This window comes from Polypterus senegalus, chromosome 9 (genome assembly GCF_016835505.1).
Source record: "Polypterus senegalus isolate Bchr_013 chromosome 9, ASM1683550v1, whole genome shotgun sequence".
Classification (NCBI taxonomy): Eukaryota; Metazoa; Chordata; class Cladistia; order Polypteriformes; family Polypteridae; genus Polypterus; species Polypterus senegalus.
Genome location: NC_053162.1, coordinates 46719597 through 46736939, shown reverse-complemented (window position 1 = coordinate 46736939; position 17343 = coordinate 46719597). Strand labels below are relative to the sequence as shown.

Here is a 17343-nt window from a genome sequence, read left to right as displayed (position 1 = left end):
GAAAATTCCAAATATTGTTTTTTACAAAAGTTCTGAAATAAAAATAAAACTAATGAAATAGCAACAATTCAAAGAAAAAAAAAATCTTAAAAGTGTGTATCCGGAAAACCTTTGGTGAGCAAAGCGAACAGAGGACCAAGCCCCCTAGTAAAATAAATAAAATAGAACAAACAATGAATCTGAACAATGTTACTTCCAAGCAATAATTGGTGAAGCAGGCATTGACAATGGAAGAATGAATGGATTGAAGAATGGATTACAAACTGATAAATGGGAAGACTCTAAAACAACTGTACATACTTTGTCAAGTTTAATAGCATTCACAGTTCAGAGGGGAAGGAGCTCATGCTATTCAATTTGAAGAAGACATTAAATCCATTTATTGCTTAATGATCTAATGCTTAAAAAGGCCTCTTCATCTATAAGGCTGTTGAAACCGGGGGCCAAAAGAGTGGTATGGGCAACAACTTTACTGGTGGGAAAAAATGGACATCTCATGATGTCCAGTTTAAAAGGCTAAAGCAGTGTGATTAGGAATACATTATGGGGGGAAACACCACAGTTCGGTTAGGGCATTAACCTGCCTAGGTAGACCAACTGAGACACATTTGTTTTCCCTTTTTAGATTTGTAATTTATGCTTGCTACTTTTTGACTCTCTTGTATGTTATATTTTTTAGGAAAAAAAACAACTTTTTGAAACCTTTTGAGGTCTCGAATTCTATCTGGGTTCAGAAATCACCTAACATACCCTGTTCACAGGCCACAGTACAAACATCATAATTTACACTTGCCAAAATTCGCATTTAAAGAACAGTAATTCAAAAGACTCAAGGTTTATTAGAGTAAAATTCATTTTACAGAAGGAAAAAAGGTTCAACAGAGACAATAAAACTCAAACTCAGTTTAGTCTGACATTGCCTATAATTTCAGCTACAGCACTTGTGTCACCTTGACATGAAGATAAATTATCTTTATGTGTCCTCCACGTCATTTAAGAGTTCTGATTTACACTGTTGTAGAAACATAAACTGCATTGCTATGACAATCTAGGTTTATGATATAAATGTGGAATCAAACCTAAAATGTTCTGCTTATTTAATTCATAATGAATATTAAACACAATCAGACTCTGAAACATAACTTACCAAAAGAGACATCTCCAAAGTTCAAAGAAGGCACATTAAAATGAAATGTGGGGCCCACAATGCATCCTCTGTGGGTGAAATAGGAACATCAATGAACACTGAAGCACGTATATATAAAGAGCAACCACAAGTTGCTATCAAGTACAGGTTATCTCTTTGGTACGTAAAACTGAAAATATCTCTTATTAATAACATTAATAAAGTCCGCATTTGCAAATAAAAATCAAATGAGAATCACAGACTACAAAAGTGCGGCATATTTTTCAAATACAAAATGGTTCATTTTTTGCATTATACCATTCATGATTACTAACATTATAATTGAAAGCATTTAAACAGCACAACGCATTACTCCTAAATGTAATAGTACCTATAAGTGTAATATTTGTAATGTGCTAAAGTAATACTTACTTTTTGCATATCTGACCAATGACTTTATCCAAGGCAACTTACAACATAATACAATGCAATTGTGTACATGACTACAAACAGACCACAGAGAGGTTCCATGCAAAAGGTCACAAAGTGGAACTGGAAAGAAGTCGCAATTGGCAACCATATGGTTAAAATTCCAAAAGCCTGTTATGATTCCTTGCACTGTTTGTAACTATAAGGAAGTTGGCAAAAAGTTTTGTAATGTGCATTTTAAGATAATCGCGGAATCTAAGACCGAGGACCTTATGTTCATCCTTGAATTTCGATGCATAGATGGCAACTGAATAAGAATACGCTCCTGCAGTTGTAATTTCCCTTGTACTGAAAAAAGAGTCAGGCAAACTAAGGCTGAAGGTGATTTAAAGTTGTATAATAATAATTTTACAGACTTTATTGTGATATTGTGTACCTAACTCTACACTGTAGGCTTTAATGTTTAGCTTGCCTATCTATCATATTCCAAATCTTCTAACATATGGTATGTTAAAACTTTAAAACTCAGACAGGAGTAAGACACAATCTAATAAATTTAAAAGTTGTTTGGTGAATCCAATTAATATTTTCCCTGCTGAGAACATACAAATATACTGTATCTGTAAAATCCCTGAGCACTCAGACATGGGGAGTTGTTCCTGAGATATTTATATTGTTTCTGTTTTTTGATGTCTTTGAATATTTGAAAAGATAATATTGATTTTTTTGTTGTACCTGAAAGTAACATAAATGTTCTGTGAACTGCCATCTACAGAAAAGTAGAAATCTTCTTTGAAGACTCCTAAGATTTTGGAACACAGTTCCACTTGGATTGCTTGAAAGCCACCAGGATGTATAATGCCTTTACTTGGGTTGAAAGAGAAGCAGGCGCCCACAGCGGAGTCAGGAGGTACAAGACAGAAGACAGCACTAATAAACCCTTTGTTTGTCAGGAGAACCTAAAAAGACAAAAGGGTATAAGTAAATGAGTAGCGATGACTCAATTCTTCTTTTTTTTCCAATACACCGGTAGTTTATTTGTATAGAACACCTACACAGATTTATAAATATTATAAGGTAACACTGAAGCACATAACCTTATATTATTTACATACAGGATCAAATACATAAAGTTAAACTCAAGAAGTTAAAACTAATGAAAAATCTGAAATGCATGCAGTTTTTCAGTTTCAAATTGCATAATATGCTATGGGAATGCATTCTTATCATATATTTACAATGCCTAGTTTCACATAAATGAAACAGATACTGTTTTTGTGGTTAATAAAACATGAAACATAAAAAATGAACACTGCATTAGTGAAAGCAAACTAAACCAACACCATCCATCCATCCATCCTCTTTCACTTATCCAAGATCGGATCGTGGGGGCAGTAGCTTGAGCAGAGATGCCCAGACTTCTCTCTCCCTGGCCACTTCTACTAGCTCTTCCCGAAGAATCCTGAGACGTTCCCAGGCCAGCCGAATGACATAGTCCCTCCAGCGTGTCCTGAGTCTTCCCCGGGGCCCCCTCCCGGTTAGACATGTCTGGAACACCTCACCAGGGAGGCGTCCAGGAGCCACCTCTGACTCCTCTCGATGTGGAGGATCAGCGGCTCTACTCTGAGCTCCTCCTAGATTACTGAACTTCTCTTTCCTTATCTTTAAGGGAAAGCCCAGACACCCTGTGGAGGAAACTCATTTTAGCCGCTTCTATTTGCGATCTTGTTCTTTCGGTCACTATCCACAGCTCATGACCATAGGTGAAGGTAGATGAAGGTAGGAACATAGATCAACCAGTAAATTGAGAGCTTTGCCTTATGACTCAGCTCCTTTTTCACCACGACAGACTAATGCAGAGCCCGCATCTCAGTGGACGCCGCACTGATCCGCTTGTCAATCTTACGCTCCATTCTTCCCTTGTGAACAAGACCCTGAGATACTTGAACTCCTCCACTTGGGACAGAATCTCACTCCCAACCCTGAGAGGGCACTCCACCCTTTTCCGGCTGAGGACCACAGTCTCGGATTTGGAGGTGCTGATTCCCATCAGAGCCGCTTCACATTCAACTGCGAACCAATCCAGTGAGAGCTGAAGATCACGGCCTGATAAAGCAAACAGGACAACATCATCTGCAAAAAGCAGTGACCCAATCCTGAGCCCACCAAACCGGACACCCTCAACGCCCTGGCTGCGCCTAGAAATTCTGTCCATAAAAGTTATGAACAGAATCGGTGACAAAGAGCAGCCCTGGCGGAGTCCAACTCTCCAAAATTCAACTAGTAATACAAATACAGCTTAAAGGAAATCTTTTAAAAATCTTATTACAGTAAATACATTTACATTTTGAAGAATACATTTAATATAACTTGGCATTGACATGGGCTTTTTGAATGCCTTACAGGGACTAATATTAAGAGACATATGGGAGACTGAGGAGTATATTGCACCATCTATTACTTTGGGTTCCTTTCTATTCCAAGCTCAGAGGAAGTCCTGCCAGAACACTGATGTCATACCCAAATTCATATCAACCACCATTTCTGGCAAAGAAAGGATAATAAAATCCAAAGACAGATATTCACTGATAGTTACCCACCAACACTCCTGAGGATGTTATTGTTCCTTTAACTGGCACATGAGAAGTGCTTTTAAATAAGTAGAGCTATCATCTATTAAACGGGGTTTTCCTGACTGAAAATGCATGAAAACAACATTGCTAAAACTCAATACCAACATATAATTTAGCAAATATGATTCACTTAAAATGAGGCAATATCTCTAAAAAGTATTTACTTCCTTGAAGTGTTTTCCATTTCATTAATAGACAGCATTCAATTACAGGGGAAATATTTTGGATTTTCTGACATCGACCAACAAAAAAATGTCAAAGTGAACATGGATCTCTGAAAAGTGATCTCTGAAATATTATACACAGACCAACTGATTACAATAGTATTCACCCCTTCAAGTAAATATTCAGTAGAAGGGCCTTTATCAGCCATGAAGCCTTGTGTCTGTGTGGACAGGTGACTATCAGTTTTGAATAGCTGAACAATACATTTTTCTATCATTATTCTATGCAAAACCACTCAAACTCTGTCAGGTTGTATGGGAATCAAATTGTTTCCTTCTTCTTTTGTGTTTTTTGTGATGAACGGCTGGGTTCCATGCCCGGCCGGGAAGCCTCTGCGATGTATGTTCCGGGGGAGCAACTTTGGACAGCTCAATACCTCCCCCAGGACGCTTGGTGGCAGCATCCTGGGCCAACGATGATTCCCCAGCCTCCCATCTGGCTCCATGGGAAATGGAGTCTTCCACAGCCTGGTTGGGAGCTGGGATGGCTGCTAGGAGGTGCTGCCGAGTCTCAAGAACCCGGCTGGACGAGTCATCGGCCCCACCTGGAGGTGCAATTGGGACCAGGTGGTCAAGCACCTGGAACACTTCCGGGTGGGCTATAAAATGGGCCAGCCTCCACCACTCACAGGCCGGAATCGGGAGGTTGCCTGGGAGGACTGGTGGTGCCAGAGGAAGGGTTGTTTGTGCTCTGTTTAAAGTGCTTTGGGACTGTGTTGGGCCTGTGGGACATGGGGAAGAAGTGCCCCACGGCTGAAGAAAAAATAAAAGCCAGTGTGATATTACATGTGCCTCTGCGTAGTCCATGCCGGGTCAGGCGCTATATAGCGCCTTTATCACATCTTATAAACGTTACATTTTAGATTGTTTATACGGTATTTCTGAGAAGCTTGTTGTAAACAGTGTGTTAATGAAAAACAATTATATAACCTTAAGAGTTGCTACCTCATAAGTGTGCTTGGATCCAATAAACATATGTCCCACGTCCACCTCATCAAAACTGAAAGTGAGCTTTGGTCCAATGCCCTCCCCTTTAATTCTGAGTAGCAGACGAGATTCTCGACCTGCAAAAAACACAATGGAATCTGCTTATGAAGTTTTGTATTAGAAGAAAACAGTGTTTCATAATGTAAAAAACAGCTTTGCTAATGCTTTTGTAGTATACCTGTAATATCACAATAGATATTTTGCTGGTAAACTTTTTCTTCTTTAGGTTTGAAAAAAATATTAACTTCCACGGTAGAGTTTGGCCAGATTTCACCTTCCTGAAATCAAAAAATAAAACAGGTTTAATCACAAGTAAAGAAGACCATTTCACCTTAGGAGAGCATTGCATCAATTACACATTCTCGCCGTCAAGCAACAGAAAAAGGCTATTGGCTTCCCATAGATGTAGCCCAGGTCCCTCTCTTCATAGTCTAACCCTCCACTTTATATCCTTTCAAAATTTTCTCTTCATCTTCTTTGTTTAAAGAAATTGACATTAATTGAATTTAAAATTGGGTAAGAGTTTAGGAAACGTGAAACTTCCTCAGAGAAACAATGTAGGCTAAGCCTCCTAACTTCTGCCTGGAAAAAGAAGGATGGCGATGCATTTCATATGATGTACATAGAGTAATACGCACAAATTGGGAGTTCATGATGTATTTGTTGCTGTATACTCACGCTGTCCTTCTGGTTCACTAAAGGACCCGTGGGGATGTTGTGGTTTGAATATGTTAATCAAAACTAAACGAATGAAAATCAGAAATTAAATTACATCACAATTTTAGGTAAACATTTGTCTTAAATAAAACTTTAGCGACAAAATGTTTATAGAGATTCCTCATCAGATCTGGATGAGTTTTCAGCCATCTTTACCACCTTTGTCAAAACATGTGTGGATAACTGTGTGCCTTTAAAACTAACCTATTCATTCCTCAAAGAGAAAACATGCTTCACCAGTTGTCAGGGCCGGATTAAGACGAAATTGGGCCTGATGCTGCAGTGCAAAAAAGGCCTATTTTTTCTCGGCATTGGTGCACGTGCATTCGACATTCACCATACATGCGCACTCAGACCAACCAAGGAGCCTTTATTGCTTGCGATTCAACCAGCCAGCCTTTTTTGAACATGAATAATAATAACGACGTAGTATCGTAACAACTCGAGATTAACATCAAACTATGTAACATCAACATTCAATAGCAATTGTCTGAAAAGTGCACTAAATGCAGAAAACCTAACAATGAAATACACAAAATTTCACAATTCTCTTACGAAACAGAGTAAAAAAAAATGAATTTGCAGAGACATTGGGTCAAAGTGACTCAGTTCAGGCTCTTGAGGGTAAAAATTTGTCCACGATTTAAATTTCATAATAGACCAGAATCCTGTCGAGGAGTTTAAAAATTCTAAACATCCATGCCGGGCCTGCAGGTCAGCTTTTAGTTTTACTTTTACAGGTAACCATTTAAATAGCCATTGATTTTTACTGTACAACTAACTTTCAAGGTGAAAAATTTACTATGTGGCACTTACAGAACAATAATAAAGAGGCAAGAATCCCCAAGATATTGCAAAAAATGCAGCTAAATTACTAAATAAACTGTTTAAAATTGATAGCATTAACTTGAAATCTTCTGTTAACAATAAACACAATGATGTTATAGTTACGTCACAGCACAAAGAACACTAATAACTGTATAATAAGTAACGCTGTGTCTGGGGGTCCAAAAGTCGGACTCCAAATTTCATTCTAAGGATTATTTTGAGGTTAATATAACAAAGGAAAACTGTTCAGCTTCCGGAAAATTCTCGTTTGTTTTCATCTGGGCCTATTTCAGGAATGGGCCTAATGCTGCAGCATCAATAGCACCCACCTTAATACGGCCCTGCCAGTTGTAATCATAAGAGGGGGCATGCAATATGATATTTTAGCTTGAGTTGTGAGCTTCCAGGTGGTTTTTCAAATAGGAACAAAACTGTTAGAAATTTGTTGAAGGTCACAGTGTCTCTCCTGGCAATATATGAAATATGTTTTGATGCTATCTGAGTAAGCTTATGTGCTCCTGATGGTTTTTTGACATGTCCAAGAAAAATGTACTGTTTGCTTGAGAGATCATATGAGCTGATCCTGCATTTCAGTTCCAATGAACAAATCTTAAAGCACAATTACAAAACATTTATGGGTCCATGAGATGGAGGACAAATTGATTGAGTTGTGGCAAGTGAAGCATCCATTGTATGATATTTCTTCCATATATATTATCATCAGATCTTCAAAGAAATGCTGAGAAACACTGCCCAGCAGCTAGACTACAGGTATCTGGTATCTTAGCATAACATAGTCTACTAGTCATAACATATAGGCTAATCAGGAGTATACTGTTAGCACAGCTTAGTTTATTTAGTATACTATAACAAAAAACATAGCATAATACCACGTTATTCTTCTCAGTTCAAATTGTGTGTGTACTTAAGAGTCTTGCCCAATCATTTCACTATGCAGTCTTGCATAAGAATGTTCAAAAGGCTTCCAAGAAATAAATTTAACACTTTACTTATTATAATTGTTTACCTATTAATGCATCATTATTGTCATAATATGTTATTTACCTGATTAGGCTTTTATTTTAAACAAGTGAACAATTGTTGAAAACTTGTACTTAAATGGATCTGACAAAATGTTTCAGTGCAACTAAACCAGAGATGCGCTGGTTAGAAGATGGTGTTTCTTGACCCTTATTCTGCATCTAATTACTCTTTCAACAATCGTGTACATTACAATAAAAAAGTCAAACTGCATAAAAACCTTAGGAAAGCACATCATAGCCAGAATAAATGTTGTCTGTTTTTAAGTAAGTATTGCATTTTTTAAGACTGATAAGTCTTATAGCTACATACTGCAGGTTGAAGGGAGAAAACATCATCCACAAAGGCAATTTTCTCATCCTGTAGCATTCTTAGACGATGCTGGAAACTTCGATGCAGGATGGAGATTTTTTCTCTTATTGAGGGATCTGCATTGCATTCTTCTAAAAAGAGCTCCATCTCAATCTCTTCCTGCTGTTGCAGATCTAATGAGGATCTATAAGCAACAAAAACCCAATAAACTATGTGAGATTATGCAAGGCCCTTTCAAATTAGTGGTTATAATTTTTACCTGCTATATACAGTATAATTGCAGAATGTCTATTAAATTAGGATAAAATGATTGAAAAAGAACAGAACGTATACTTAAGCTTCCAGTATTACAAAAGGGCATGCTTTATGGTGCCATATAATAAGACCCTAGCTGTTAGGAAAAAGAAAGATCAGTTAGATCTATGGCACCAAATATAAGTCCATGATGTAGGACATGTTGGACTGACTTCTTGGGTGTTGGCTATCCCTTTAAAAATGACCTGTGAATAAGGACTGCAAGAACACACAGGGGGAGTAAGCACAGATCTAGGTGGATGGCTAGACTTCTGGAGAGCAATTCTGACCTTGCAAGAGATTACAGAAATGTCCACAAAAGTGCTTCAGACTGCATGTAAATCTGAGGGCAACTGTTCAAGTAGCAGAAAACAAGAATACAGACAATCGAGACATAGGCACATAAAGTGAAAAAAGAAGTGTTTAATGGGTTGAAGAGTACTAGCCACCCCAATACTTTGACGGCCATTTAACTGTACATTTTGTCTGATAGTGTGGTTTCAAGTACTGTGCGTCTAACTGAACCATGTCCTTAGTGTAGCTCAAAACAGTTTAGTTATTTTTATTTCATACTGTAAATGTTTCCTTTTGCATACCAATCAAATGAAACCTTAAGTTTTATTTATATACAGTAACATTTTAGAGTGAATATTACATGCATTGTTAAGGCAGTCTGAAAAACAACCCAAAACCCATCAAGCTTCAAACATATAAACAGAAATTCACTTTTTGCACTTTTTTTGTACAATGTGCTACTCCTTGCTTTTGCAGCAAAAATCATGGCCTCAGCTTTGGTAAGGGTAATCCTTGATGTTTCTTGCATGGTTGAAGCAGTTCGTTTTTATAGATTCCTTACACTAATTGATTGAATGTTTTTTTCCTAAAAAAAAAAACTTCACTTTTGCACTTAATTCACAAAGCATTACATGGCTTGGTCTTATACAGGCAGTCCCCAGGTTACGCACGAGGTAGGGACTGTAGTTTTGTACTTAAGTTGAATTTGTATGTAAGTCGGAAAAGGTACATTATTTTAATAAATGCTATTGTTGACCGACTGTAACCAAGTGCTCTGCCAATGAATGAGGGAGTTTCACCTCTCTCTGACCTTTTTATTATTTCTACTTTATTTTCAATGGTGATAGTTTTTCTCTTCTTTACTGTATCACCAGCACTTGCATCACATTTGTGTTTCAGAGACATTCTTGAAGGGTGAAGACAAAAGGTTAAGATGAGCTCTTCTGCACAGCACTGTCCACGCTATCACAGCAGGGAGGCACCAGTCGTCAACACACCTGATGTATAGGGTGGTCCAGATCAATTATGCAATTTTCATTACGCTATAACTTATTCAGTTTATTACATAGAAAATCACCCGAAAAATCCTAGACCATCGAGAAGTGTGCGAACTGACGACATGAAGAATCGTCTTTGCGCCGAACTGGAATTGTCCCTGCATAAATCAAAGTCATCCAGACGATCTGGATCTGCATGATTAGATCTGGACCACCCTGTTCTGACAAGAGACAACTTCCTCCTATGTGCGTAACACTACAAGCAGGCTTGCTATTGAGAATGAATGGGGGCAGCGAGGGGCAGTTCATCAGCTCACCTTGCAGTCACCTCCACTACAGTATGCTGCCTACAATGTCCGCCGCAGCACCGCCCCCATTGAACACACAGCCATCCGAGGCACACTACAATACTACCCCTCGCCATCCCGTTCACCTTCAATGGCCTCCGTTCAGCTACAACCGGGTCACCGCTTGCAGCATTACCAGCCGCCCACCTAGAATGAACAGGCAAGCCATGTGTGGTAGGCGGGCAGTGAAACAGCTTGCCGCCGGGAGCCGCCCGAGTTGATGCTACACTTGCGCGAGCAGCGAAATCGCCCCCCTCTAGCCTCCGTCCAGCCACCGCTTGCAGCGGCCCCGGGCAGAAGATGACGGAGCGGCAGTTACTGAGGCGCACGCGTTGCAGCTGCGGCCCCGTTCGTATGTCGCAGGTCGGATGTCCGTAACCTGGGGACTACCTGTATATAAACGTCTATGTGTGATAGTGTGTGTGTCTGTCTGTCTGTCCGGCCCGGAAGTGCAAGGCTACAGCATGACACTCAAAGGACCAGCAAGGTGGCCCCAAGTTAAAGAAGTCGGAAGAAGAAAGAAGTACAAGGCTACAGCATGAAGCTTAAAGAAAGCAACTCCACTGCCAAAGTGAAACTGCTGAGGAAGGACAAACGAGAGAGAAACTTGCTTAGCCGCTGACAGACAAAGGGGGAGAGCACATCCGCAAAACGAAACTGCCGACTCTGCATTTCAATTTTGTTTCTGACAATTTCAATAGTTTCTAGGAGCCCTGGCTTTTTACAGCACGGGTTACACAACTAGTATTAAATAAACGTAGATTAAGGAGTATACTTACTGTCAAGCAATGAAATATTGGTAAGAGTTTTAACTTTTTAACCTCATTTAAAAATGTTTACTCAAAATTGGTGTACCTGATTGAGATATTTTCCATAAGGTGTTGACAAAGCCATTAGGATTACTCCAGTGTCACAGAGAAAGATGTACTTCATTGAATAAATAAATAGACAAACATGTTTTTGTTTACAGTATATTAAAAATAAATGGTTAATCTTTTTAAAACATCTGCTAAGCATCAATCAAATAACAAAAACAAAGTGTAAATGTTCACACAAGCAAAAACAGCACCATGCTGCTAGGAAAAAAACATTTTGGGTTTTCTAGCATGATCAGAATAGCTGATGATTTGAGCCAGGTCTCCTTCTGTAGGAGAAAATGGCCAACATGCATGTTCATACCCAACAAGATGTCAAAATCCTAAGAACAATGGGAGATACCAGATTAGCAAACAGAAGCACAGAATGCCACAGAAATATTGCCAATTGCAAGATACACCCTAAAACATAATCATGTAATTTCCAGGCTGTCCCCTATTTTGCTGTTACGGTGTCTTTCGCTTTCATTTTAACTGTTATGCCCCATGATCACTACACATAACATTCTGTATGGTTGTTGTGAGTACTATCTAATGGAGTGGAAATGGTAAAAACACTAGCAAATAAACTTAAATGTTGAAAAAAGTATTTTCAGATTTAAAAAAAAGTGTGATTATGCCAATTTTTAGTACGGTATTTATCAATGAGCTTGGAATAAGAAAAACAAATCAATAGTCATGGCAAGTGCAGATGTTCTACCAGACGGTTGTGGCGAACATCCTTTTCTATGCGGTGGTGTGCTGGGGAGGCAGCATAAAGAAGAGGGACGCCTCACGCCTGGACAAACTGGTGAGGAAGGCAGGCTCTATTGTAGGCACGGAACTGGACAGTTTGACATCTGTGGCAGAGTGATGGGCGCTGAGCAGGTTCCTTTAAATCATGGAGAATCCACTGCATCCACTAAACAGGATCATCTCCAGACAGAGGAGCAACTTCAGCGACAGACTGCTGTCACTGTCCTGCTCCACTGACAGACTGAGGAGATCATCCCCCCCCAACACTATGCGACTCTTCAATTCCACCAAGGGGGGTAAACGTTAACATTACACAAAGTTATTGTCTGTTATACCTGCATTTTTATCACTCTTTAATTTAATATTGTTTTTTCCCAGTATGCTGCTGCTGGGGTATGTTTCCCCTTGGGGATTAATAAAGTATCTATCTATCTATCTATCTATCTATCTATCTATCTATCTATCTATCTATCTATCTATCTATCTATCTATCTATGTCTGTCTGTCTGTCTGTCTGTCTGTCTAGTTTATATTTATATGCATGGATTTCATGAATTGGCCCCAAATGCCAGCAGGGTGAGTGTGCTCCAGCCTGGTTGATTAGGTATCTGTAGGCTGGGGTTCCCTAACCACCATTCAGTGAAGTTCCTGCTTGTGCTGTTTTTCAAGAATTGTATTAGATGGTTCATGTGCAGTCTTGTATTTTATGTTGCTCCAGTGGTTTCTTAGCTGTACGCTGCAGTAAAAGTTATTGTAGTGAAATTTATCTGCTACTGATGATATTCCTGGTAATACTGACATGATGGAACAGGTCTCTTTCAGGTGAATTAAATGATCTTCAGTGTCCTTCAATAAAGTTACAATTTCGAGATATATGTTGTGTGTAAAATGTCTTAAATATTCGAGGCATGCCTTTAGTGAGTATGTCTATATTTCATTATTGTGCTAGCACAATGGCTGGTTTTTGTCCCCCCAAATAACGATGTCCATGTGTATCAAGTCAAGTCAAGTCAGGGACCATGCACCGGTACAGTGCATTGCTGCACCCACTACACAATGAAACAACTCAGAATCCCGGATGGCAACCCCCCAGGCTGACACGCAGTCCAGTCCCACCATCCAGAAGAGACCCTCTATCTGCTGCAGCCAGGTGTTACATGGGCGACCCCTTGGTCTGGTCCATCCACTCGGGTCCCCAACAATGAGGATCTTACGAGCCAGATCACCCTCGGAGAAACACGCCACATGGCCATAGTGCCTCATTCGGAACTCCACGAGCAACTGCTCATTCGACACAAAGTCAAACCAATAGTACCCAAGGATTTTCCAGAGAGACATAGTACCAAAGGAGTCCAGTCTTCATCTCAGGTCACTGGATAGCATCCATGTCTCGCAACCATATAGCAAGACAGGAAACACCAGGACTCTAAAGACTAGGACCTTCGTCCTTTTGAATAGATATTGTGAGTGCCACACATCCCTTTCCAGTGACCTCATAACCCCCATGCTCTCCCTATCTGTCTACTGACTTCATAAAAAGAGTCACCAGAGACATGAATGTCACTGCCAAGGTAAGTAAACCTCTCAACAAGGTCAACACTCTCTCCTCAAACAGACACACTGCTGATGGCTGTGCCCAAGAGGTCATTAAAGGCCTGGATCTTGGTTTTTATTCAGGACAGTCGCAAGCCCAGACATTCAGACTCCCCGCTCAGTCTCTCGAGAGCCACAATCAGAGCCTCCATCGACTCCGTGAAGATCACAGCATCGTCAGCAAAGTCAAGATCCGTGAATCTTTCTTTACCAACAGATACCCCACAGCTGTGGACCCTAAGCTATCGACTTCCCGACAGTGTTCAGAAACCATTAAGAAGGGTAACAGAATGTGAGGTTATATAGCACAATGTGTGGAGTACAAGTCCAAGGAGGTTATGCACAACCTTTATAACACACTGGTGAGGCCTTATCTGGAATACTGTGTTCAGTTTTGGTCTCCAAGATACAAAAAGGACAAAGCAGTGCTAGAAAAGGTCCAGAGAAGAGCGACAAGGATCATTTATTGGGCTACAGGGGATGAATTATGAGGAAAGATTAAAAGAGCTGAGCCTGTACAGTTTAAACAAAAGAAGATTAAGAGGTGAGATGATTGAAGTGTTTAAAATTATGAAGAGAATCAGTCCAGTGGACCGAGACTGTTATTTTAAAATGAGTTCATCAAGAACACAGGGACACAGTTGGAAACTTGTTAAGGGTAAATTTCGCACAAACATTAGGAAGTTTTTCTTTACACAAAGAACGATAGACACTTGGAACAAGCTATCAAGTAGTATGGTAGACAGTAAGACGTTAGGGACTTTCAAAACTCGACTTGATGTTTTTTTTGGAAGAAATAAGTGAATAGGAATGGCGAGCTTTGTTGGGCTGAGTGGCCTGTTCTCGTCTAGAGAGTTCTAATGTTTTAATCCACAAGCAGGAAGTTCGCAATACAATCCCAGCAATTACCAACACAGACAGAGCCGCAGGACCGCACAACCTTGCCCAACACCCAGTCCATACGAGCACTGAACAGAGTAGGAGCAAAAACACACCCCTGACGAACCCCATAATCAACTGGGAAAACAACAGAGGTTCTGGCTCCACTCTGCACAGCACTCCATTATATCCAGCAACCTCGAGGGGATCCCACAAACCCTCAGGATGTCCCACAGGGCAGCTCAATCAACCGAGTTGAACACTTTACAAAAATCGACAAAGGCTGCATGTGTATGAAGTGATTAATTATTATTTATGTTCAACAAAAGCTTACCATGGAACCTAAAGGGTCAATGATGCTACATAATTGAATTGTGACTGACTGATAGAAATCTATACATTGGACCATATAAGAAAAAAATGATTAAGTCAATGTCTGACTTGTTTGTATTGAAATTAGCTAAAAAATTTATAATAATTATAGCATAGACTTTTTAACTACTGCAGCTTGATGAAAATAAGCCATTGAGATCCATAAATAGTTGTGAAGAACATATTAGGTTTACCAAGAGGAGACTGAATATATTGCATTATTTGCTTGCAGAATGCAGGAGGGAACACTATAGAATCAAAAATATTACAGACCTGCACTTCAGTTGCTCTTCATCTTGTGGTGTGGCAAAAGCCATCCATTGGTAATGAACTATTACATCACTCCTATTACTAATGGTGACAGAGCGCTGACTTATCATGGACAGATAGGTCTTCTCAATTATGACAGTGTTTTTGCTTAGTCGAACATTCAAATCTGATGCTGCCCCATACAGGCTAATATATATGTCTTCACCTAAATAACAAACAAGACAAATGAAAATGCATGTAAAGCAGTGTTTCTCATTTCTTAGTAATTGTAAATTAAAAGTAATTTGTGTGTTAGATTTAAACACTACTCACTTCACGTATTTTTAGCTTTTTTACTCTACTAATAACAAGCACTGAAGTATGTGACGTTAAATTAATCTAATGTATTGCATATTTATTAAAATTAAAAACAGAATACAAATGGAGGAGAGGAGGTAGTTTTATAATATACAAATAATATGATCAAAGGTCAATTTTACATTAAACGCTGTTAATTATTTTATAAGATTTTACTGATAAGTAAAAAATGTAAAATTATTTGCTTTAGTTTCTGCTTTTACATCCACAAAAGCTGAAATTACCATAAGGGTACAGTATGTAAATGTTTAAAGCCACTGTATACCTAGAATGAGAATTGATGCTTGACATTCTAACATCTTCAAATCACTACCCGCTTTAAATATTATAGACTGTTACTGTAGTGCAACTCTCCTCTTTTTATTTCAGTAATACATTTAAACACAAGTGTGCCGTATTTTTGAAATTAGGAACATGGGATTTTCAGAAACAACACAATCGTGCATTAAAGCATATTATCACAAAAGGAAAAAATATACCTGTATCATAGTGTAAAACCAGCTCTCCACTGTGATCCCCATTCACCTCAGGAAAGAAATCCACCGCCACCTGCATACTCTCTCCGATTCCTAAATTACTCATTTTTGGGCTGACAGAGAAAGGGCTAGAATTGAGAAACAAAATGCAGAAAAGGACAATCCTTCATTATTTGAAGCTGTTCATTTGCTTGTCAACAACATATGAAACATAAGTATGAGCAGCATTTTCAGGAGTGAGCATTTCAGTATTTTTATTCAGACAAAAATATTTTGCATAAAAAATGAAACCAGCACAACACAATAGGCAATAGCTCTGCTATGTGGTTCCTCCAAAATTCAAGCTTTACATGCTGACTTTTATATTGGCTCGCCACATTCTGAATACATACATGCCAGGTTATTTAGTGACTGTAAACTGATGCCTGTGTGAGTGTACTCTGCAAAGAATTAGATCAAGGGAAAGGTCTCTTTATGCAGACCACAGAGAGAAAGACGAATCAACACAGTTTGAAAAGTTCCTCTACATCATATGTTTAAACAGTTTGATAATTTCAGGATCTCACTGCGGTTTGCCTCCTACTATGCCTTCAGCTGTGAGTACATTGTCTATTATGCACCAGAGGCTGCAAGAGGGGTCTATCATCTGGTTGTTCATGTTATTCTGAGGGTTAAGTTCAAGTAATAGCCTGGATTTAACACAAGAAGGTTTAAAGGCCATTCTTGTCAGTAATACACTCGTTGGAATTGGCAGACATTTATTAGCAGGTACGTAGAGGCCAGGACAAGGAGAAAGCCACAGACAATAAGAACAGAGAGGTGCATCAGGTTGTTTCTGGACGTTAGAAAACAACCCATCATATAGTCGGGAGAAAGCAGATTTCCTTTCTCCTTATAATTTCATTTGATAATTTGTTTTCCCCTTGAGAGGGACCATTTCATTTCAAAAGCATTCTGCAGGTACTTGAGGCTCTAACTAGCATTATTCCCAGACGGGACAGATGCAAAGGAATGTGGATGGGCACTCGACAGTTACAACTTAGATAAATGCAGTTTTTATACTATGCTAAAGCAACATCAGTCCTCCTGCATATCTGTTTTTTAAGCTGCAGGCTTTATATATCGCTTTATTTTTAGTTCAGATGTCAACTTCATTTCCTTTTGTTTTCAGTAAGTCCAGTTTTGAAGCAAGAATGTTTAGAACTATTTTATTTAATTTAGCCTCTAATTACTATATTACGTGTGAACCATATTACCAACCAACCATTTTCTAACCCGCTGAATCCGAACACAGGGGTCTGCTGGAGCCAATCCCAGCCAACACAGGGCACAAGGCAGGAAACAATCCTGGGCAGGGTAGGGTGCCAACCCACCGCAGGACACACACAAACACATCCACACACCAAGCACACACTAGGGCCAATTTAGAAACACCAATCCACCTAACCTGCATGTCTTTGGACTGTGGGAGGAAACCGGAGCGCCCGGAGGAAACCCACGCAGACACGGGGAGAACATGCAAACTCCACGCAGGGAGGACCCGGGAAGCGAACCCG

At 39.4% G+C, this 17343-nt stretch overlaps 1 protein-coding gene across 1 annotated transcript in view; it reads right to left on the bottom strand.

Moving 5' to 3' along the window:
* Positions 1 to 17343, bottom strand: part of LOC120534858 (hydrocephalus-inducing protein-like) — a 206036-nt gene that overhangs the window by 164781 nt on the left and 23912 nt on the right. The window contains exons 6-13 of the mRNA XM_039762371.1: positions 17235 to 17242; positions 15791 to 15915; positions 14958 to 15159; positions 8298 to 8481; positions 5578 to 5677; positions 5358 to 5476; positions 2291 to 2514; positions 1148 to 1215 (exon numbers count right to left, since the gene is read on the bottom strand). Coding sequence (XP_039618305.1) covers positions 1148 to 1215; positions 2291 to 2514; positions 5358 to 5476; positions 5578 to 5677; positions 8298 to 8481; positions 14958 to 15159; positions 15791 to 15915; positions 17235 to 17242 — 1030 coding nt within the window. The remainder of the gene's footprint in view (positions 1 to 1147; positions 1216 to 2290; positions 2515 to 5357; positions 5477 to 5577; positions 5678 to 8297; positions 8482 to 14957; positions 15160 to 15790; positions 15916 to 17234; positions 17243 to 17343) is intronic.